A 23,658-nucleotide genomic window follows, 5' to 3' on the forward strand; every position below is an offset into this window, starting at 1 on the left:
CGCGTGTCCACACTAAGGCACACGCGTGGACCGCAGGGACACACTCGTGCCATCGAGTTTTAAAAGCAGGAGTCCCCACGGAGATCTCACTGGCAGCTCCGGCTTTCAGAACCGTTAGCACTGTTTGGCCCAGGGATGTTTCTGCTGGACGGCGAGAGATTTCGGTGGAAAATAAATAAATAGAAGGCAGGAAAAAGCTTTTCCTTAAAGAGAAAAAAAAAAAAAAAAAAGAGGACGGGAGGTTGTTGCCCCCGGACCCCCCGCCGCTCGTACTCGGAACAGCAGAGCCGGGAGACAAAGCGCTCCACGGGCAGCGAGGCGGGGGCTGCCCCTTCGTGCCCAGCGGGGCAGGGCTGCGGCCCCGCGGAGCCCCGGCAGGGACATGGGGTGCGAGGCCCAGGCTGGTGCTCGCCTCCCCGGGACCGGCACCGGGGCCGGGATCGGGGCGGCCGTCGGGGCACCAAGCAGTTCCCCGGGGCCGGGTCCAACGCGTACCGAATCCCCCCCATTCCGGGCCGTACCGGGCCGGTACCGGGCCGTGCCGCCGCCGCGGCGGCCGGGGCGATGCGGCGGACCCGCCCGTCTCGCCCAATCAGCGGGGGCGGCGCGGCCGGGCCGGGCGGCGGCGGCCAATCGCGGCGGCGCCGCCGCGGAGCCGCGCCGGGGACGGAGCCGATAAATGCTCCCGGCCCCGCGGCCGCCGCTCCCCGCCGCACCGGGGACAGCGCCGCCGATCCCCCCTACTCCCCAAAAAAAGCCCCCCATCCCTCCCCGGCGCCCAGTCTCGCCGCCCGGCGGGGCTCCGGCCCCGGCCCTCCCGGTGCGGGGCAGCGCGGGTCACTGACAAAGGGGCAGCGGCGGAGTTGCCTCCTCCCCGCCCCTCGGCGGCATCCCCCACCCCCTCCCGGGACCGCTCCTGATTCGGTGGGACCGGCTGACAGCGCGGATCTCTCCTAGATCAGCCCTCACCTGGATATAACCCTGCCGGGACGCCGCCGCCGCGATGACAACTCTGGCCGGAGCTGTCCCCAGGATGATGCGACCCGGGGCCGGGCAGAACTACCCCCGCAGCGGGTTCCCGCTGGAAGGTAAGGCCTCCACTGGGCTGCTCCCACTCGGAAAAGCGAGAATTGCTCCCTGCCGGGAGGCCGGGACAAAGCAGCCGCCCCCGGGTCCCCCGGCCCGCCGAGAGCCGGCTCCACGGGCAACTCGCAGGGCTCAGCCCCGGGCTGTCAGAGCCGCCGTCCCGCGGGCGGCTGGCGCAGGGCCCTCTCCCGGGACGGGCACGGCTGGGGACGCTGCGGGCCGGCGGCTCTGGCCTCGCACCCCGGGAGCGGTCCGTCCCCTCCGGCCGGCAGGAACGGGAGGAACCGACCCGGGAGGTCGGGGGCGCAGCGGGCCCCGAATCCGCTCTTTAGCGGAGTGAAGGGCAGTGATTTGGAGAGCCCGAAGTTAGGGAAGAAGTGAGGGAAAAGTTAGAAAAAAAAAAGATTTAGTATAAAATAAAAGCGACGCAAACGAAATCGAAAGGGACTTTACAAACGAGGGCACGTCCCCGGCGGGCCGGGCCGCTGCAAGCGGTGGTTCTTCCTCCGGGCAGCGGCGGTGCCAGAGCCCCGCAGCGCCGGGGAGCCCCGCGGGCCCGCGGCCGGGGGGAGGTCGAGCAGCGGCGGCGGCTCCCGACGCCGCACCCCGGGGGCAGCCGAGCCGCGGGCAGGCCCCCCGCCACCCGGGGGGACCGCCGGCTTCGCGCACCGGTTCTTCTCCGCTGGGGCCGGGGAAGCCCTGAAACCCGGCTCCGGTGCGAGCGCAACAGGTGAAGCCGCCCCGCCGCCTTCCTCTGCCCGCCGGGGCGGCAGCGCGGGGCTCCGCGGGGGCCGGCGGGCCCCGGGCGCGCCGCGGGGCGGCAGGGCGGGCGGGGGCGGGTGGCGGAGAGTTGCCTTACATAAAAGCAACGACAAAAAAAAAAAACAATAACTTAAAAAAAAAAAAAAAAGACCCAGCAGGATCCGAAGGAGACGTTAACGCCATTTCCCCCTCCTGCCTCCCCTCCCCTCCTTTTCTAGTCTCTACTCCTCTAGGCCAGGGCAGAGTCAATCAGCTCGGAGGAGTGTTTATCAATGGCAGGCCTTTACCCAACCATATCCGACACAAGATAGTGGAGATGGCCCACCATGGCATAAGGCCCTGTGTCATCTCACGCCAGCTACGAGTGTCCCACGGCTGCGTCTCCAAAATTCTCTGCAGGTACCAGGAGACGGGCTCCATCCGGCCGGGGGCCATCGGAGGCAGCAAGCCCAAGGTGAGCCCATCCGTGCCCGTCCGGAGGCGGGCAAACCCCGGACGCGGCGGCGGGGAGCGAGGCCCGGCCGGGACTCAGCCCCGGGTGGCCGGCAGCGGGCGGGGAGGGTCGGGGGGACCGTGCCGGGGACCGGGGTGGGTGCAGACACCCACCGGTCACAGCACCGCCTGCCGCGTCCCCGCCTGTTGTTCTGAAACTTTCCAAGGCTTTAAAAAATACTGTTCAAGTTTTGTGGAAATTATTTTTTTTTTAATTAAGAAAACGCCATTTAAAAAAAAAAATACCTTCTCAAACGAAACTGGGGAGAAAGGGGTGGTTTTGTGAACAGTTGGCTGTCCAAAGCCCCGAGCGCCCCACGCTCAGCCCCGCGGGAGCCGCGGGAGGGCTCGGCGCTGCCGGGACGGACCGGGGAAGCGATCGGTCGGAACGTCAGGGCTTGCACAGCGAGCGGGATCGGGCCCTCGCTTCTTTCGTTACAAAGCCCGAAAAAATTACCTGTTTTTCTGTCTGCCCTGCCTACTGCTCCTTCCCCTGCTCTGTTTATTTTTCTGTCCGCTCCAAAGCTGCGTGTATTTATAGCTCCACAGCTAAAAAGTTCGTGCTCACAATAATGCAGACAAATATGGATCCTTGTCTCAAGATTAGCCTCCTCCTACTGTAGTTTTCCTTTCTCACAAAAACGAAGTAAAGGTTTGCATTTGTGTTGAAAGTTGCTGCTAGATTTTTTCCATTGTTGCTTCTAAAGTAGAAACGCCTGAACTTTCCCTTTCGGCGTTAGAACTCAAGATATTTTTTTTATAAGCGTGTTACCCGAACGACAGGCTGTTCCCATCCGGGGGGAGTCCTTTGTTTTGTTTGAATTCGGCTTAATTTTAAAATCACGAGGCCGTCGAAAAAAATCTCTCGGTACTCGGACCTCTCAGTGGTTTTATTACGCGACACTTTATTTGGTGTTGCGAACTTTGTTCAGCCGAAACTTCACAGACTTGGAGCCTCGCTGACACGGAGTCCTCCTCTAATCCCGACCCAGAATTTCCCCGAGATTTTTCTCCCGGCCGCACCGCAGCCGGGGCTGCTTAATTCGGGGTTTTCCTTGCCGAGGGCTCGATCCCACCTTCCCGTGTAGCCCCGGAGGTTTTCCAGGGAAGTTTCGTTTAACGCGGGGAGTGCTTGTACTACGCGGGGCCGTTGTTACCTATTACGTCCCCTCTGATTTTAACTTGCCCGTCCTCGGGTTGTGTTATAACGGGGTTTCTCAGCGGGGCCGGGGTCGGCTCTCGCTGGCGGCGGGGAGGCTCGGCGCGGCGGCGGCGGGGAGGCTCCGGTCGCCCCGGGGGTCCCGGCGGCGACAGCCCGGGCTCCCGCAGACTGTGCCCGCTCGCCTTGTCTTTACTGAAGCAGGTGACGACGCCGGATGTTGAGAAGAAAATCGAGGAATACAAGCGGGAAAACGCGGGCATGTTCAGCTGGGAGATCCGGGACAAGCTGCTGAAGGACGGGGTGTGTGACCGCAACACGGTGCCGTCAGGTACGGGGCGCCGCCCGGGCAGCGGGGGGCTCGGACACGTCCCGGGGGTACGAGGAGGGCAGCGTGGTGGCCGGGGCGACCTCCGTACCCGGCGGGAGCGGAGCCCCGGGCCGGTGCCCATGAAGCGGTCGGCGTCTGCACGCTGGTACCGGCAGACGCGTCCCGGGAGGATTCCTGCGCTCGGCGGGGGTGTTTTCAATTAAATCGCAACTACATCCCCCTCCCCTCCTCCTCCCTCCGCTTCCCCGCCTCAGGACGGCTCGGGGTTTGCCGGAGACCCGGAGCCGGGAAGAGGGAGCAACTCCCTGTGCGGGGTGGGGGTGTGTGCGGTGTACACGGAGCCGGGGTGGTGTTTGTACGGGTGTCCATGGGCTTGTTCTCATCACCCGCTGCCCGGGCTCCGGAAAAAAAGCACTTATGGGGCCCCTGTGCCGGCGCTGGAGCGCAGTGCCAGGACAGTGCCCCGGGAAAATCCCTGCGGGGAGGGGAGCAGGCCACTGCCCTCCAAAAATCCCCAACTGGCAGCGGCTGGGGGGGGATGCGGGGTTTAGCTCTCCGGCACGGCACGGCTGCCAGGGGGGGCTGCTGGGGACCAGGCCGGTCACAGCTCTGCGCTCCCCCCAAAGTGAGCTCCATCAGCCGCATCCTACGGAGCAAGTTTGGGAAAGGCGAGGAAGAGGAGGCAGAGCTGGAAAGGAAGGAGGTGGAGGAAAGCGACAAGAAGGCCAAGCACAGCATTGACGGCATCCTCAGCGAAAGAGGTAAAGTCCCATTTTCCCCCCACTCTCTGTGGAACCCCAGGACTGGCCCGTGCCAGCCCGGGGTGCTAGTGGGTATTGCTCTCCCTCTTCCCTCCCCTTCCTCCCGGAGGTCGTCCTGGGGCCAGTGCAGTGAGGAGGAAGCCCCGATGGGGTGGCTGCCACGTCCCATCCCATCCCATCCCGTTCCGCCACCATTATGACCCTGCGACGCGTGGGAATGGTGCGGAGGTGGGGGCAAAGATGGGGCCTGTCACTGCTTGGGCTTTCAATAGCAGGGATGGGGGCCAGGGAGAAGGGAGGTCTGGAGCTGGCCATGGAGCCCCTGGCACGGCCGTGCAGGGTCTGCTTTGCCAGCCCAAGCTGAGCAAAAGGCCGCAGCTACACAGAAGGGGCAGTTGTAGCCAAAGGCTGCGGAGCCTCGAGTCTCCGTGGGCAGGGCAGGGAGATGCATGTTTTGGTTCTTCTCCTCTTAAAACTGATGGGAAAAGCTTGTGCTGGTGGCTGGCCAGGGGCTGCGAGGAGGTTGCAACCTGAAGAAGGCGGAGGTGAAGGGCTGCTCCGGGGGGCAGCCGCTGCCCCCGCTGTGGTTGTGCCCAGCTCCCTGGCCCGGCCGGAGCGGAGGGGCAAGCGAGGGCCCTGCTGGGCGGCCTGTGCGTGGAAGTGGCTGCCCAGCACATGCAGAGGCACTGGTGAAGGCGAGACAAAAGTACCAAATGAGCTGGTCAAACATTTGTACAACTTTTCCAGCTTTTACAAAGAAGGCCTTCTATACACAATCTACACTTGGAGATGAACTTGGAAAACAAAGAGGGGGGAGTCCATTGAAACTCACACTTTGGCTTTGCACAGACAAAGCTTCAGCTAGCAGCAGCTTGATGTGAACAAAAGAAGGCAACCTTTTTATAATTCAAGGAGAAAAGAAGAGAAAACAGCCCCACAAAAGGCCGAGAAAAGACATTATGGGCTTGCAATGAGGGATGAATTATTCAATGAGCCCCTAATAGCTGATGCTCCACGCAGTTTTATGGACTCTCTCCAGCGAGGAAAAAGTAACTGTTTTTACCTAGGAAATGTTTCTAGCATTTCTAGGCATTTAGAGATGCTGAGTGCCACTCAAGAAGGAAACTGAAACCTGTTCTTTAAAAGTAGGCTATCTCCTTGTTGTGTAGGAAGAAACCTTAGAACACTCCCAAAACTCAGTTTTCAACTCTGTTACTAAAGCTTTCAGGGAAGCCTCATCTTCTGTGTGTCTGTGTTTGTGTGGATGCATGTAATACAAACAGGCAGAAGATGCTAACGAAGTAATAGATTAAGGCGAAAAGGCACAGTTTGATTGTCCCTGTATGATGGGTCACAGTCTCCCCCAGAACCTCCTGCAACAGAGAATTGTTCTGAGGGAGGTTCACCAAGGGAAAAATAGCTAAACTCAGTGCCCTAGTTGTTTTAAAATATCTAGTTTTTCTGCCTTCCCGAATTTTTCGACAGAGATTAAAAACAGAAGATAGGAAGCCTTGATAATATCCCTGCTTTATGGAGCAAAATTAATTAATAGAGACAGCAAGAGAAAAAATATTATTATCACTATAACCCACCCCTCTAATTCTCTTTGAAATACTCCTCCTGTTCTTTGACTCTTAGCTCTTTAAAGCAGGGCTCCTGATCTGCTGTAAATCAGTGTCTGGATGTGTGGCTGCTGATCTCCAGTCCAGGGCAGCCCTGGGACTCTGGCAGGAAAAGCACGGGGGGCTGGCGGTCCCTCGCTACGAATGGGGGCTTGCTTCTGCCTCCCAGCACCGTCCTAAGAGGGGGCCTGTGTTCTGCTCTCCGACATACCCTCTGCTTCACTTTCTGCAGACCTGAGTGTCCTATTTTGCTTCTTCCGAGTTCAGTCAGTAGCAAAATCCCCCCTGACTCAATGGGGTAGCGCAGCCCTGTCCTGTCCGAGCGCACGCGGGTTTTTTCTGGATGAACGTGGCCGGGCAGTTCCGTGCAAACGGCAGCTTGATAATCCCGTCTCTTCTGCGGCAGTGCCTGGGAAGGTTTGGCAGTTGGAGGGAGAGCGTGCTCCTCCCCGCAGCAATGCCTGCTCCCCCTCCCTGGCTAGCAAGCTGTTGCTTAATCTTATTACCGGAGTGGCTGGGATGCTGCTCGGCAAGAGAGCTGCTGCTCGAGAAAGGATTTGTTGCCATACGCATGCCTCACGTATAGTATAGTGTGATACTATAGGGACAACACAAGAAAAAAACAACCATAAAATAAGTCCACCGCTACTTCCCGTACCCGGCCAGCAAAAAGGGTTCTGCTTCAACTCCCACTGCCAGCAGAGGAGCTTCCATTTCACCCCGTCTATAAAAATCGTCAGGTCAGATCCTGCTCTCTTACTGAAACAACTGGCAGCGCTCCGGAGGATTTTGATGCCGCAGGATCGTATTTGCCCGTGCCCACCAGCCCGGCCGCCAGGCCTGCTGTGGCAGAGGGTGCCCGCTGGCAGGGCATCTCGGGTGCCCTCCCTGGCGCTTGGGTTGTTTGCAGTGTGTCCCAAGGTTGAAACAGCAAAACCCTGGCACGGCAGCTCACTGCCAGGGGCTCTCCGTGGGAGTGCTCTGTGTTACAGAGTGAAGAAAGTGCAGTATTTTGGAGCCTTTTATAGTTTGAATATTTTTTTCATAGCTCTGGTCTCGGGGCCTCAAGGTATCCCAGTAGCAGGAGCGTGGGTGCAGGGAGACGCAAGGGAAGGCATTTGTTTTGGTCAGAAAACAAGTCCTGGGGCTGAGCATGGAGCGGGGAATCACTTTCCTGCTCTGGAGCACATATCTAGTGCTGGACACTTGCTGACGTTGCCTGAAATCCCTTCCTCACCGTGGGCATTTGGGTGGCTCAGGGAGAGGCATTTTTTCCGAGGGCAAGGATAATATTTCTTGTAATTTTAATGGTACCTAATTCAAGGTTTGGTATTTGGGGAGTACTTACAGCAGAGTGGGATTAGAGAAAAGAGAAACATGATATTTTTGAAAAATAGGTGATAGAAACAGTATATCATGTGGCTTGGGATTTCTCCCATCACACATATAAGCATAGGTAAACTTTTGTATGCCCCGCTGTGATTCTGTTTCAGTCTCTGTTCACGGACACTTAAATCTGATTCTCTCGATGGCATTTACAGATGCCACATGTGCCGCCCGCTTTGCTGTATTGTGGCATTTCTGTCAGTGTCACCCTCTACCCTGATCTTGGCTATATATTTAAAGAAAACCTTGATTGTCACAATGCGTAGCAGGAAGCTTATAATTCTATAATAGCATATCTGTATTTCTGCATGCATGATATATTTTTCTTAAAGGCATAAGCCATAAATAAAGAACATGAAAGGGAAACTTTTGTGCCTTTATATGGCACATCAGGGCATATTTTTAGCATAACCGCTACAGAAGAGGGAGCCGCTTGTACCTTGAGCCGGAGCTGTGCGCGGCTTGGTTTGCTGACTAATCTGATAACTCCCCGCTTCATAAGATAGCTGTTGTTTTCTGGCAGAAACCGGTGGCTTCCAGTGCTCAAACGATGGGGCGTAGAGCTGGTCCTGGGGCTGCTGCGAGCGGGCGGCGCTGGCTGGGGCTGGGGCTGGGGCCGGGGCCGGGACCCCCCCCTCTCTGCCCTCAAAGGGGGCCTCTGTTCCCGGCCGGCGGAATTGGCCCCCGGGCCCTGTCCTGGCGGATCCTCCCCCAGTCATGCGCACCCGTCCAAAAAGGGCCCTACTCATCCCAAGCCTCTACCCTTGGCTGTACTGAGAGCAATTCAGGCTACAGCAGACTAAATTGCCTCCTTTATTTCCTTCTTACTTTCATCTTGGACCAAACCCTTCCCCCCTCTCCCTCCCCTTCCTCTTTTCTTTTTTTCTGTGTGCCTGAGGCTCACATTAATACAATTTCGGCACCACCCCTATTTTTGTGTGTGTATGTGGGGAGTTTGAAGGAGGCGGGGGGGTGGGGGGGGAAGGACCTTAGCACAAAAGCCCTGCTCAGCAGCTAGAAAGTTCAAGCTGCTGCTGCTTCTCTAGCTGTGTGATGCTTTTCCTGTTTGCGAGTTTTGGGAAACATTTTTGCTTTGTACTGTAATGGAATTAGAGGACAGATGCTGACTGTAAATGGGACACGCGACTACCAGCCCCTAGCTTAAATATTTAGATGCAATGTTACAATTACTGACTTGATGCACAGGCTTTGAAGTGGTGGCACATGATCTAAAGGGTAGCTCGGGCTATACGGGCTTGCAGATGTTTTGATTAGCATTGGTCAGTATCATGCAGCCAGTTATTTTTAGGTTGGTAAACTAATAAAGGCGGTTTATTAAGGGACAGGATTAACATGCAGGCACCAGATATCAGTTTGAATCATCCCATTCGTTTCTGCATCATAGACTGTCGGGTTAGCGGCCAGAGAGTGGGATGAGACCGATGCCGAGTTAGAATTATGGTTGTGATTTTCTGATTCAGGGCTTGTCGTGATTTTGCTCCAGCATCCCATCCCGGGGCGGGAGGACTTACTCATGCGAAATACTGTTGTGTCTTACGGCTGAGAAGCACGGTATGTTCCCTCGCTCAGTGTTCCCGGTAAAGATTCACTTACTGAGTGAAACGTGATGACTGTGGCTGCAGGCAGTTATCATCTTGAGTCTGGAATTTCATACAGTACGTCGCATATTTGGTCACTAGTAGGTCTAAGAAATCGGCTCGTGTAACTCGAACAGAATTTCATTTCTGAGGCTCTCAGAACTGACAAGAAAATAGTGCTTAATTAAGAAAAAGTCCCAAGAGACTCCCGGATTTGGCTCAAGGCAGATAGTGCTAACAGTATTTTCTGTCTGCCTTTTCCCTTTCTTTCCCCGTATCTCAATAGTGTGTGTGAGTCCAGACCTGGAATAGGAAAGCCAGGTGCTGCACAAGTGCAAATCAAAACAGGTGATGAAGTCTTTATCTGGACTGTAGCTCTGAGCTTTGTTTCTCCTGCCTGACCTGTTGCTGCTGTGGGGCTCTGGGCCAGGCTCCTGCTTCCAAATCATTATTCTGAGCTAAAAATAATAACTGATGACCTCAGCGATCAATAAGTCACCAACAAGTGAGAGCGTGATGTCCCAGCATGCTGAGTATTTTCAGAAAGGCACTATGTTTGTGTTTTGAGTGGCTTCAGAGCAGCGTTTGCTACCGCAGAGATGCCAGGAGCAGCCCGTGCCCTCCTGTCTTGAGGGTGAGCTGGGGGGCTCTGAGGAGAGTGCTAATTGGCAGACTAACTGCACGCTAATCACCTTCCCTAAGCACTAGTAATACTTCCAGGTGTGGGAAGAAAGGGTGTTACTCAGTGTAGCAGCGTCTCCCTGAAGTAATATATAGATACATCTTATCCTTTTTGTGAAATCATGATTTCATTAATGGGTTTGCAAGTTTTGCCATCTTACGAAAACTTTCTTCAACTTAAAAAGACTCTGTGCCTATTCAAATAACAGAACGGCTGTGGGCATCCTTTGCAGTTTTTCTAATTGCATATATTTAGAACAAAGGCAAATGTTATTTTAGCAAGTATCAGGATTGCTTCACACTCAGCAGCTGATTAACTTGAATTTGTTGTCAAGTTTGCATCTTATTTCATTGCTCTTAAAATCTTAATAATCTATTAGACTTACAGTGTCATTCTGGACAGGCTGAGGCAAAGAAACACGATCAGTCAACTTCGGTGTGGCTAGGACTTGCTCTGAAAATGCGATTTTTATCTTTGGCTTTCTGGATTCTCCTATGACTGAAAAATCCTTGACGTCAGCAGGGTTTTACCATGGTAGGGATCAGGCTCTTCTTGAAACCCGCTCTGTAATGTGCTGAGCAACTGCAGCGCTGGGGGAAATCCTCAGGTTTAGGTTTACTGGATCGGGTATCAGACCTTCAGTTCTGCAAATGCTATCACACGCGGGTAACAGCGCGGAGTCCCACTCAAAGGGCCTATTCATGTGTGCAAAGTTACTCACGTGGGTTGGGGCAGGCAGGAATGGGCCCCAAATTTGTTCTATTCTGTTAATGGAAAGTACCCACTAAACAAGAGTGTGGCTCTAATCCCGAGTGAAAGTCTCTGGCAAAACTCTCATCGAGGGCAAGGACCTCTTTATCTGTGTTTACACAAAGGTAGCGATGTTATCAGCAATCAGATAGAGATTTTAATTAGATTAAAAAAAATACTAGAAATTAATGCTGAAAGTAAAAGTTGATGCTGATGGAATCTTTAAAAGAGATTATTTTCCAGGTCTGATTTTGAATAGTAATTCTCTGTTGTATCAGTCAAGACTGCGCTTTTATCTAACACTTGCTCAGGGAAGGTTTAGTTTGATATTAGGTTTACTTATTGATAAGGGTTGGAACAGGGTGTCGAAGAGGGAAGCCAATAAAGTTGATAGTGATAAATTATCACAAGTCCCCAGGGCTGTGTAATAAAACTGCATTGGGAAATGAAGCAGAACTACAAAGTGCTCTCTGGTTAATTTAAGAAGAAATTGAGTGAAACGCAAAGCAATAAATCAGAGCAAGCCAGTCAATGTGAATTTCTCCATGTAAATGTCACTTTAAATCCTATGTAACAAACACATGTGGCTAAAGAAAGAAAGAAATATATAAATAAAAATGCAGGATATTTCCAAGTGTTCCCCAAACGCTGAGCTCTCTGGCTAATAAAAATGATGTACAGTAACATAATTCACCGCAAGACCTTGTTTAGCGTAGCGTGAGTGCCACATTTTACTTTACTTGCCCTGGAGTACTCCTGCCCCATGCTGTTAAACTAATTCAGTTTAAATCACCCTGCCTAGAAAAAAAAGTGAAGTGTAATGAAATTAAAACTCACTGAGGACACATTAGAGTTAAAGTGTGTCATGGTCTGAGATTATTTAGTTAGTGGAGTTTGATGTAATTGCCGACAGGTCATTTATTCATCCTAGTAAATAAAGATTCACAAACTATTAAGAATGTGCATATATAACTAGTAAGACAGTAAAAGGCAATTAAGCAGTCAGTTTAATGTCTTATCTTGCTGGTTGCCCTACAGTTGTTTTACAACTAGGAATTAAAATTTGAAAAGGAAGTTTTCAGTGTCCCTGGCCAAATATTGATTAAGTAGTTGTTTGCTGATGCCATTGTGGCACATAAAAAGGCCAGTAGTTCTGCCCCTTGTTGTTCATCTTCCATTGTCGCTGATTCTTAACCTCGGAGATCAAAGGAGGATCATTTCAGTTTATCTGTCTTGGAAAATCCTTCTTTGCTCCTAAACCCGTATGGATTAATGGCCAAATTGTCTTTAATGAGATGTGAAATTTGAATGGAATCCTTATTTTGCATGGTCTGTTGGATTTATGCACTGTACACGCTTACAGTTTTGTGAGGGATTTTTGTTTAGCAGTATTGGATTTGGGTTTGTGTGAATTGTTTGATTTTTAGTATATAATGCACTGAAATTTTAGTAGTACAACAGGTAAAATATGTGGTATTTCACTGAGTTTTAGTGAAACGAATTTTATTGCATGTAATCTCTTTGATGAATGCAGCCTAAAGAAAAAGAAAAAGTGGGGTTTTTTTGGTACCAAATCACATAGATAGACGGTCCAGGGCTGCCACTAAAAGAGAGGCAGTTTGAGAAGTCAGCCAGTTCTCCAGATTGGGCTCTTGGTATAAAGGGGACACAAACGAGCTTGCAGCATTTCTTTGTGCATTTTCTTCAGTTTTGATTTTATAGACCTCACTTGCGTTGGCGAGTATAGCTGTACTGCCTCTCCTCAGCAAAGCAGGGAGAGGCGGATGGGCCAGGCTGTGCTGAAAAGCAAGCAAGAGTCCTTGAGAATAATCAGTTCCTTCTTGCATTACGGCAAGCTGTACTTATTTCAGAGATAGTAAAATACATTCCACCACATCCTCAGTAGAAGAGGCTGCGCAATCTGGATGTGTTATGTTGGCTTGTAATTATGAGATGAAGTTTCATCTGAATTGTAGGGTACGTGAGCGTTAGATCCAGGTCCCGCTGCTGCCGCTGGTGCATCTGGACACAGAAATTCAGCTTCACAAACAGCAGTAAGAAGCCTGGTAAAGCTGGGGAGCCTCTCCTGGTGTCACATTGATTTATATGTGCGTGAACCTCCTCTGCTGTAGTGACAAACAGCAAAGGGCTAAACTAGATTTTTTTTAGTCAGCAGTTGCTCATTCCCTTTCTTAAATACACACTGTTTTCGTTTTGTCTGGTTATCTCTGAATAAAATATCAGTCTGTGCATACTTTACAAGTACTCAGCTACTTTAGCAGATGTTTTGCCCCAGAGTAACAGCTAAAATTCTTTGAAAGCACTTTAGATACAAGTTTCCTTAAAGTCCATGAACTCGGCTTGTTCATTTCCATGGAGAGCTGCAGTGAGGACAGTGATATACATTCTACCTTTTTATATTTTTTTTTTTAATGGATATGTGCCTGGATGTAGACTTTCTGCCAAACATGACCAATGTTTATATCATGCACAAGTCCATATAAGGACCTGTCTTAAGGATTTTTGTATTTATGATATGCCTCATGTTGGATGTCTGATCCAAAACTGACTATGTAGTAATTTCTTTATCAGATATCATGTCACATAGATCACTGCGGTTTGAATCGTACGAGGAATAAGCTGTCTGCAGCTGACATTTCTGCAACCAGACAGCTTATTCAGCCCCTGTCAAATCTTGTTCACCTTATTTAAATGAGTAGGACTGTTCATGCCAATATAATCAGGATCTGTTCCATATACCAGCCCAGAAAAGCAGTAACAACTACAGTTCTTCGGGCTAAATTGCTCTCTTCTTTGTTAAAAATGTAACCAATGTATAATCCATACACCCCCTGTGAGGCAGCAGCACCAACATACTCGGAGTAACCAAACTGGACTTAAAACTCCTTTCCGTCTCTACATCTTTAACTGGCTTGGGGAAAGGTGGAGATGAATACAGACAGGTTTTATAGAAACTAGGGGCAGCAGGGAATGCTTCCACAGAAAGTCCTTTTTTACTGAAGATGATGTGGCAGGACTTCCTTCCCATTTTTAACTAAGGGCTGGGTGTTTGATCTGGTGTGAAGTGCTGAGGAGTTGGGTCATGAACCAAGGGAAACAGTGGCCGAATGAAGACTCTGACACCTACCCACCCCCTCCAGTCAGGCTCAGTGGTGAGAAAAAACCTGCACAGAACTATCTGGAAGTCAGCTTTGCACTGGTTTCATGAACAGCAAGATAAAAAGTTTTCAGAAAGGAGGCATTTTAACAGAAAAAAAAGGGAAGTGGCAAATGTTTAGCTCAAGAAATGTGAAAATGAAAGGTGAAATAGCTATTTTCCCATTTTCACAATTAAATCCTGCGAAATATGGATTTTGCCAAAAATACTCCAAGGAAAACCTCAGGAAATCCATTTACTGAGGTAGAAATCCAGATTAACTCCACTGCAGCTGCTGGACTGACGCTGGTGTGTGAGCAAACACTGAATTAGATAATCAGTATTTACACACAAGAAGGGATAGTTTCAAATAACTACTATCCTGCAAATTAATCTCACCCACTTCTAATAGTTTCACCAAATCCAGAATCTGACTAAGGACTATTTACACAAGGAGTGATGTTTCAAACCTTTATGGTGCAGTATTTTGGAGGGAGGGAGGTCTACGATTTTTTTCTGTACATTTTTCTTTACATTTTTAATACATGCGGTGCAGAGAAAGGCATCGTATGCTCTAACCTCTCTTGCTTCCTGTGGTAGCTATTATGTGTATGGTATATAGCTTAACTATGTACTTTGCCGCCATCTGTGGAATTGGAAATTAGTAGAAGAGAACATTTAGGAATCTATTTAGAAGATCGTACAATAGATGTTGCAGTTAGGAAAAAGCCCCGTGGGTTCATCCCTGGTTTAGCACAGCTGATTGGACCTGCTTCCTTTTAAATCAACAGGATCAAGCAAAAATGCTCAAATACTTGGCAGCTGTACAGAAAATCACACAAATGCCTGTTGCTTTAGCACAATTTGTTTTCCAACAAATACAGTGGAACTTTTTGAAAAGCCCTTAAAACGAACTGCTTGTCCACCTCTTCTGGACAGCAGTGAGACTGGCATAAACTGAGAAACCTGGCCTAGGGGGAGGGGTCCCTGCCCATGGCAGGGGGGTTGGAACTCGATGATTTTTAAGGTCCCTTCCCACCCGAACCATTCCATGATTCTGTGATAAACCGCACATCGTGTGCGCTGCGGTAGGTGATTCGGGCTGAACTGCGCTGAGCTGGTGCACAGCGGGGACTCAAGCATTGAAAAGTATTGCAGATTCTTGAGATGCTCACTTCTCCTGGTGAAAATGCAAAATGGCTGCATATAGCAGACATTTTGTTTATCTTTTTATTATATCCTGCTCCTTCTATGTTTAAAGAGTTTCTTAAAACCAAATTGTACCGTCGTTTACATCTGAGCAATCCCCTGCTCTCATCAAGGGCTGTGCAGGTTGCTTAGGGTTGAATTTGGTCCTGATACAAAAGTTTAATTATGTTTCAGCTTTGAGGGAACTCATTCACTCTCTCAGACTTAGCAAGACTTTATAATGCTAAACAGCTATTTTCATGGATAAATAAGAGATCTGACATGGCAAGTAAGTGTAGTTCAAATAAAATGTTACAAGCAGCGCAAATTAAAAAGAGATGTTTTAGGGAACTGCACTTAAAAATTTTCTAACACATGATTTAGCAGAAAAAAAAAGAAAGGCAAACGAAACCGCTGTCCCTCTGCTGTGAGAGGCTCTGTAACCAATCTGCTCCCGGAGTCCCGGCAGGACGGGAAGCAGAGGGTCTGCTCGCTCTCTTGGATTTCTGGCTCCTCCCTGGCTGAAGGGTATCACAAGGGGAGGTGCGCTCTGTCCTCCCAAATGGCATTCCTGCCCTCAACCTCCCACCCTAATCAACACCGCAAATGAAGTTTTGGGAAAGAAATCAGGAGCTCTAATTCAAACGGTTATCAAACCCTACACAATGACAGGCATACAGAGGATTTTTCTCCAAGCTCTTAGAGGTAACTTGGACAAGGAAGAACTTCAAACAAGCCAGGATTCAAAGTTACTGTTCTTGTCCTGCGTTGGCAGTTGAAAAGATGGAGTGATGATTGATGACATAAATATTTTTCTTAATCTGACATCAGGAACAGACTTGTCAGCCTTGGAAGAGTAAATCAGAGACAGAAATTTAGAGTGAGTATTAAAAGAATCCTAAATACATCTAGTATCTGAATCCAGATAATGGCAGTTATAGATAAAAAATAAAACACCCCCAAAAAGTCCTATAAGGGAAAAAAAAGGTGATCACCTTCAAGGTGATCAAAGAATGGAGTAGGGACTCAGCTGTTTCCAGTCTTGGGTGCTATCACTCACAAGTCACTCTGTTAAAGAAACAGGCCACCTGGCACTTATTTTTTGGCCACTGGCTAGCACTGGGAGGGCACATAGAAACGATGGGTTTCCCAGGACAGCAAAGGGGGAACTCCGTTGGATGTGCATTGTTTTCTTGCTATGCAACTCTTCCTGTTTTAGCTTCAGGGGTTTTGAGGAGTGGCCTTGCCTCGGGGTGCCTCGGACCAGTTTTGCTGGGTGGGATCCTTTGGTTAAAAGACCCATTGTGCTTCTCTGAGCCTGAGTTCACCACAGCAAGGAGAGCCCCGCAGGGCTGCATGCAGTACCTCTAAGCGCAGGGGTGGCTCCCAGCCCAGTGGGGAGCTGGTGCTACCCTGTCCCCAGCCTGGGGAGCTCCTTGCTCTGCCTCTGCCCTTCTCTTCTGGGAAACTTGTAAGTGCTTTTCATATTATTTTTTTCTTAATGTAAAGTTTAAAGCTTCCACAGGACTGTTGTGTTGTCTAGGTGGAGATGTGGTTGCAGTTGTGCTTTGTAGGTGGTGTTTTTGCACTTGGTGACATTCGGTTCTGTGAGTAGATGCCTGAGGTCCCATTGATTTGGGCTAAATGGCTTCCCCCCGCTTGCACAGCTGGTGCTGGTTTGCTGCTGAAGTTCCCACAGCTGTGGGAGAGGGGCTGCCAAAGGCATCTTTCCATAGGCTTTAAGGATCTTCTGACTGGTCTGCGGTGAGTGTGGTTCTGCATCCTTGGGAAGGGACAAGGGAGCTTTTTTTAATACCCTTTTTGAGTAGGAAAGAGTGATCTTGGTGACTAATGCGTTTATAAGTAAGTGATACCCCTAAATACAAGCAAACAAGAAAAAAAGTGGTCATAGCAAAATTAGTGCTAGAAGAGTTGGGTTTGGTTTGGAAGAGAACTGGTTTGAGTTGGTATAATCTGCCCTGTGTTTCTCAGAGTGACTTTCTGTGTTGCCTGTGCCTGGGGCCAGCTGAGGAGGGACTGCTCACTCCCCTTCCCCAGTTACTGGTCTCTGCCTCTGCTTGATCATGATCACCCAGAGCAGGAAGAAGCCATTTTTTCTTGCTTTCTATGCTCTCCTTAATTATTTTTTTTTTTCTCCTGTTGCTGTGCATCCTGGCAGTGTGTGCGGTGGGGAAGGGGCTGGAGTATAGGAGATTTGGCTGTGTTAGGTGCTCCTGTTTGGCTAAATCTACTCCTTGGATCTTTGTGCGAGGTTTTTTTTTTTTCTTAGAAATGGGATTAATGCTGTTTCCCCATGTCTGGGATCCAGAAATCAAAAGTGTTATATAGGATCAGCTGCTCTAGCTCATCTGTTGAAACTGCAAATCCAGATAAAATAATGATTCAGAACGACTGCTTTGTGGCTAGCAAGGAGGTGTAACCTGTTCTTGGAAGAGCAGTTGGGCTTACAGCCTTTGGGGTTGCAGACCTGGGGAACACTAGGTTGTTTGTAGAGGGGCTAGTGAGTGCCCTCCGGTCCAGTGGCCCGTGGTGTGGAGCACCTCTTAACTGACCAGAGTAACAGTGGCTCAGAGCAGCAGGTGAGTGCATTCTGAAGTAGATCAAGACTCGGCATTTTTATTTCTAATGCTTTTATTACTATTGTTTACAGCAAAAGCAGATCAATAACTAATATGCTCTGGGGTTAAGTTCATGAATTTAGAGGTGTTGCCTTAATTTACATTGAGGCTCTGAGCCACAACGTGTTTAGGGCAGTACAGCAATTAATGATACATACTTTTTGCTGGATTTGCTGGGTTTCCCATGAATAGCCTGCAGTTTTCTCAAATATGGGGTGTGGAAAATCTATTCAATAATATATGCAAATAATCTTTGGTTCTAAGCAAATAGTCAATGCTTGACATTTATGTGGTTGTGGCTGGGCGTGCAGGTCTCGCACTGTTTTCTCTTCTAGAACTGGGTGTTGCTGTTGCATTTGCTAAGAACATACTGTAACTTCTGGAGAGCTGCTTAAAACATTTTTTTCTGTTTAAATTGGGTTTTTTTTTTTTTTTAACTAATGTGCTTGTTAAATAGAAATATGACCTGCGCAGAAAAAGGAGTCAAATCATGCTTTAAACATTCTTGTGTTGTATATTGCTAGTATTTATAGTTTAAAACTGTAGCTTTCAAAGTCTTTATGCAACAGAATGCGCTTTTTAGTGGTGGGATTTTTTATTACACAGGCTGATTAGAGATGAACTGTTTTGGTTTGTTTTTAAACTTTTTAAAAATTAAATCTGTACTTTCCTTTATAAACATTTTGCTGACAGAGAAATAGTCTAGTGACTTGGACATAAAGCTATGAGCCAAAAAACTGAGGAGCCAGTTCCAGTTGATAGACTGGCTTGAACTTGTCAACAGGTCTTAAAAAAGAAAGAAAAGATTTTAGATGTGCAACTGCAGTGCAACTTGCAGCAAGGCAAGATTTGATTTCCAGAGTTGCTGATACAAATAGTTTTTACAGATTTCTAGAGCTTCAAGGAAAATGGTATTGTTACAGTCAGTTTTTTAAATAGTAAAATTGTGGCATTTGTTTTGTGGTGTGGTTTTTTTTTTTTTTTTTTAACACCACTAATTCCTCTAATTAATAGTGTCAAGCATGTGAGATTTCTCATAAACCTCAAAAAAGCCTATTCAATTTAATGGCAAGACTTGCATTGTCTTTAATGAAATTTGTTCAGATCCTCAACTAATAGATTTTTTTTCTCTCTTTTCTTTTTTTTTTTTTTTTTTTTTTTTTTTTTGTTGTTGTTGTTTCCCTCTCCTTTCCTTAAGGGGGAAAAAGTTTTTTTCTGAGGAGACAGGGGAATTCTAGCATTCCTGGGCATGAGAGGAGAATACTGATTAGAATCAGGCAGAGAGCAAGCAGGTGCTGAGCATGTTCATTGCTTAACCCCCTGCCCTGCTCCTGCATCCCTGCCCTGACCCAGCGCACAGACCCCGCGAATAGCAGCGAGTTGCCAGATGTTGGAGATGTTTGCAGGGACAGCGATTATTCACCAGGTCTTGTCTAAAACCAGGGAGTTCCTACAAGGGTTATATTTCGTGTTTAAAACTGTGCTGGATAAGCCACTGGAGACTGTGCTGGGGAAAAACACTGTATTTCTGAGGACAAGAACTGGCTGTTCTGTTGCTAACTGCTGTGTGGCTGTGGTATCCGTTTGCAAAAACTAATACAAAAAACTAACAAGCAGAGTAGATTGCCTGAGGGGGAAAAGCTGTCTATTATTTTTTTTTTTCTTTTAATGAACAAAAAAGATTTTATGGCTTAGAAACAGTACACCCTAAAGAGAGGTGTGTTTAAAAGTTAGACTCGAAAGCTTTTGTCTGGAGAATAATACGCTTGGTGTAAAGAGCGGCACAATGGAAGTCTTTTCTTCTAGCTATGTATGGGCGAGCGTCAGTCAGCCAAGGAAGAACTTCAAAGGCCAAAGTAAAAACTTGCTGGGCTCTTTCTTTCCTGACAGGTTTCTCTTGAGGTAAGACGGGGAGAGCCGTTTATGCTGGGAACTGGTGCTCTCCTCCTGCAGCAGAGGAGGCAATAGATCATGAGCAAACCCAGGTTCCTAGCCTGAGCTATCTGTGTCTCCAGTTGATGTGCCTTTTTGGAAGGTACTAAACCATCCCACCTCATGGGTCTTTTATTGCTTATTCATAAAAAGGTCTCAGAAATTCCACTTCTGCCTTGCTGGGAAGGCACCATGCCAGATTGAAGGGGAGGCTGTTTTCTAAATGTGTTCCTAGGGAAGATGAACTGTTTCTTTTCCTCCAGAAAATACTCATTATTCATACACTGTAAACTGCATTTAAGATGGGGAAAATAGCCCCGATGTGTTTTAATACAAGTAGTCCAAGTATATAACTGCTGTGCATTAAATCAGCCACTGAACTTCATGTCTGCCATGTAAATAACATCCAGAGAAAGGTCTTCAGCGTGACCTTATATCATCATTTTGGTTTGTGAATTCTGAAAGCTTTTTACTTGGGAATTTATTTACATGATGTTAAATGCAGCAGTCGTTTACCTGGGTTAAAAGTATAATTTAGTGTCACCTGCAAGGCTGTGTTCTGGAGGCATGCAAAAAAAATAGCTGCCACTTTAGCGGACTGTGCACGTCACATCGATCTTTGTTAAAGGCAGAGGGACAACAGAGAAACCAGAAAATGTCTAACGGCAGCTCTCCTGTGTCCCCAAGACCACAAAGCGGAGTCGTCCATACCACCGGCATAAAATTCAGTGGAACTACACTGACTCTTCTGCTGATGCGTGCAAGGCTATTCGCTTTCTGGGCAGAGGGGTAGGGGAAGACAACCGCCTTTCAGTACAAAAGAAATATTGCAGCATCTCAGCTCTAATACTCGAGAAGTGGTTGTGCAGGCAAGAGAGCAACCCTTCTGCCAGCCCACATTCACAGGGTGGTACGTGAGCATCAGCTAATGTGGCTTGTGCCACCGCAGAGCTGGTTGTCAAGCAAAGCTGTGGGAGGAGAGCCCCGGGTCACCTTCCTCATGAAGCATGTAGCAATTTATCTGAGCATCAGAGAAGGCTCAGGTAGGCTGTTCTTTAAAGTGTGTTTGGTGCTAGCCTGTGTTTGCGCTTTAGCACTGAGAGAGGAGACTGGTGGTGGCTATTGGGTGTTCTTGCTCTGTGTTCCTATCCTGATTGTCTAGCTGGGCCAGATTTAAGGTCTGAGTCCCCTTCTGTGACAGCCCTCACTCAGTCATTCGGTGGGGAAGACTAACTAGTAATTACGTAATTCCTAACGAGCTGGCGATAATGTGTTTCAGTAACTCTGTCCCAGGTTGTGTTTGAGTTGGTGGCTTCAAGAACGGAAAACAAGACTTTGGGATCACATGGAAGATCTTTTTGCATGTTCTGTCTTTTGGCTTGAGCCTGTTGTACGTGCTCAGGCAACCTTGGCTTTGGTCAGGCTGTTTGAAGGAAACGGGGTTTCTGTGAAGTTTAGGTTGACAATAAATTACTTGCCCACAACAGTAGCAGTTGCGGTGATAATTGCTAGGAGCACATTGCATGATTTGTCTAGGCAGAGTGTATGGACTGCTGTGAAGCCACCAGTGGAAGGTTAATGAGAAAAGCTGGCTTAGTGATGGTTGGCTTAGACGTGCTATACAGGGGTTTGCGCAACTGTTGAAGAAAACTTCTAAGGAAAATTTCTGTAAGTGGCAAAAAGATGGGTGACCGCTGCATTGATGATTTCAGGTGAGTTCAGCTTCATTGCTGAGAGAGGTTCCGTTAGCAAAGCAAAGGGGTATTCGCATTCATCAGGGAGCACAGAACAGAGATGCTTGCAATTGTGCAGAAGTCATCTCAACAGATGCTATTTTATAATAAATTTCAAATGCACGGCGCCACAACCTATTCTTGTTTTTTTGTTTGTTTGGTTTTTGGCATAACGTAATGCCATCTAGCTCTCTGAAAATCAAGTCTGTGAACAATCAGTTACAATTAATTTTATCTTCCATTTTGGGAAAAGGATGAAAGAATAAATACAAATTAGACCTAAAAATGGGACAGCAGGTTTGGCGTTGGTAGAGCATCATCAGTGGGATTTTAGTTTTCCAAAAATAAAGGAACATGGGGTATTTTGGATTCTGGTTCTGTTGTGGGCTGACAGCCTTAGACCATTAGTGAGAATTGGATAATAGTCCTTGTTTTGCATCAGCTGTACAGAGTTTAAAACATATTTGGGAAATAAGAGAATTTGGTTCCCACTTTCATGGAGCATTTTTAGACTCATGGAATTTGAATATAACATTTTTGACCATGATCATGTCTCTGTATTCTCATCTCCTAAGTACTTATTTATTTTTATGAAATAATAAATAAAATGTCCATTGACTTCTCTAGTGGAAAAGTGATAGATAAATTCAGGGTATTGCTTTTACCCTATTCCTTCTCCTAATTTAAACCTCTGGCAATTTGCCAGAGATAGGGGAAAGTTGAGGACGAGGAGGAATTCTTATTTTGCTGCTGCTTTTCATCAGACGTTAGTTACTCGCAGAGCACTTACAGAATGAGTCTTTAAAGGTATCAAAATAGAATAAAAGCCTGAAAATTTGTCTGACAAGTTTCTGTTGCACAATATTCAGGATGTATTTGGGCATTTATCTGTCCCTGTCCTTGATTGTATGGGGAAGAAACCTGTGTAAAGAGCTCAGCATCAGGTTCAGTATACTTAGATTTAGTAACCTTCATCTTCTTTTTCCTGTGTGTTTCTGTGGTTACTGTGTATCACTGATTTGAATTTTAGTAAGAGAAAAATATTTAATCTCCTTCCATATGTTTTGATAGGTTATGAAGAGGAAACCAGCATAATTTGAGGTACTGACTTAATCTAATTAGTCTTGTGAAACAAGAATAATGGACTGAGGCATTACAAATTTGTACTTCCATGTAAATGTTCCAATAAACTGGCAGGAATTAGTGCCGTAATACGGAGTATGTTTTAAGACCAGATTCTGGTGCTGGCATCAAATCAAAGTGGTTCCTTTGTGGAAGCCCCTTGATTTCCAGCAGTGTAACAGAGAGCTGAATCTGGCTAATCTGGCTTTATGGATAATTCTGTACAGTTTGAACAACTGAAGACTTTTTCCTGAGCAAAGGCATGTAGTGTGTACTGCCAGGTATAGGATTATCTGTGTTGTAAGGTTTAGTTATTTTTCTAATTTTCTTTTGGGGGTATTAGTTGATGTTTATAGAGAATCTTTACTCTCTATATAAAACAAGTTATGGAATGAGTAATGGCATGTTTTTAGGTAAATCTGAAAGATTTCTGGTCACTTTTAATACAGCTTCTGTCATAAGGTGGTAACACACACTTTAGTCTGATGTATGTGTTCAATCTGGTATTAGTCCCCTGAATGTATTGTTAAAAATCTTGCCAATCTTGAGGAACGATGCTCTGTAACTTCTGCTTGTTGGGTGTGTGCCATATTTCGCATGCACAAGCATACAGATGTGCACAGCAGATGTGCGTAAGCTATGGCGGTGTTGGGGCAGAGCTGAGTCTGACCAGGCACGGTGCTTGTGCAGACGGCAGAAAATGATGTACTCGCTACAACAGATGCATTTGTAACTATTTAAGCAAAGCTATACCTGTTTTTATTTGTAAAATGAAGATTTTCTGCATATTTTAGGAAGAGTTTATTTTGCTGCTTAGAGGGCTTGCTTCAACACCCATTAAAGTCTCCAAATTAAAAACAAAAAACCAACAAACAACCCATCCCAAACCCCAGGTTTCAAACAAAACCCGATCCTATGAATATGCTCTGTTGATGGATAATTTAGTAAACCAGGGTGTATCCTCTAAGACAGTTTTCTGGCACGACTCCACGTGAGCACTGTTAATGTCCTTTGAAATACTTTGTGCTATTGTCTTTCAAAATGCTATTTTGAGATTGTGCTGATCAGGAGATCTCAGAACTGTTTTCTGCTGGGAAGATACAAGGCCTTTGAGCATGAAACTCCATCAAGTCATGGCAGTAACGGCAGCATTTTGTTCTGAAGAAAACAAAAGGCAGGAAGAATTCAGGCTTTATTCATTTTAACGTTTTACAGAACTAAATATTTTTATTTGTTTATTTTTAAATGCTGTTTCTAA

The 23,658-nt window shown here is 47.6% G+C and overlaps 1 protein-coding gene across 6 annotated transcripts in view; it reads left to right on the forward strand.

Annotated features, from left to right (window-relative positions):
• Positions 1–1,003: 1,003 nt before the first annotated feature.
• PAX3 (paired box 3) overlaps positions 1,004–23,658 on the forward strand; it is a 79,840-nt gene continuing 57,185 nt past the window's right edge. For 2 of the 6 annotated variants that reach the window (XM_074152953.1, XM_074152955.1), the window contains exons 1-4: positions 1,004–1,088; positions 2,067–2,302; positions 3,701–3,830; positions 4,457–4,591. In XM_074152953.1, coding sequence (XP_074009054.1) covers positions 1,004–1,088; positions 2,067–2,302; positions 3,701–3,830; positions 4,457–4,591 — 586 coding nt within the window. Of the gene's footprint in view, positions 1,089–2,066; positions 2,303–3,700; positions 3,831–4,456; positions 4,592–19,860; positions 19,870–23,658 lie in introns of all 6 variants that reach the window. The other 4 variants (XM_074152952.1, XM_074152956.1, XM_074152957.1 and 1 more) reach the window with 4 other exon arrangements.

This window comes from Numenius arquata, chromosome 9 (genome assembly GCF_964106895.1).
Source record: "Numenius arquata chromosome 9, bNumArq3.hap1.1, whole genome shotgun sequence".
In the NCBI taxonomy this organism is placed as follows: Eukaryota; Metazoa; Chordata; class Aves; order Charadriiformes; family Scolopacidae; genus Numenius; species Numenius arquata.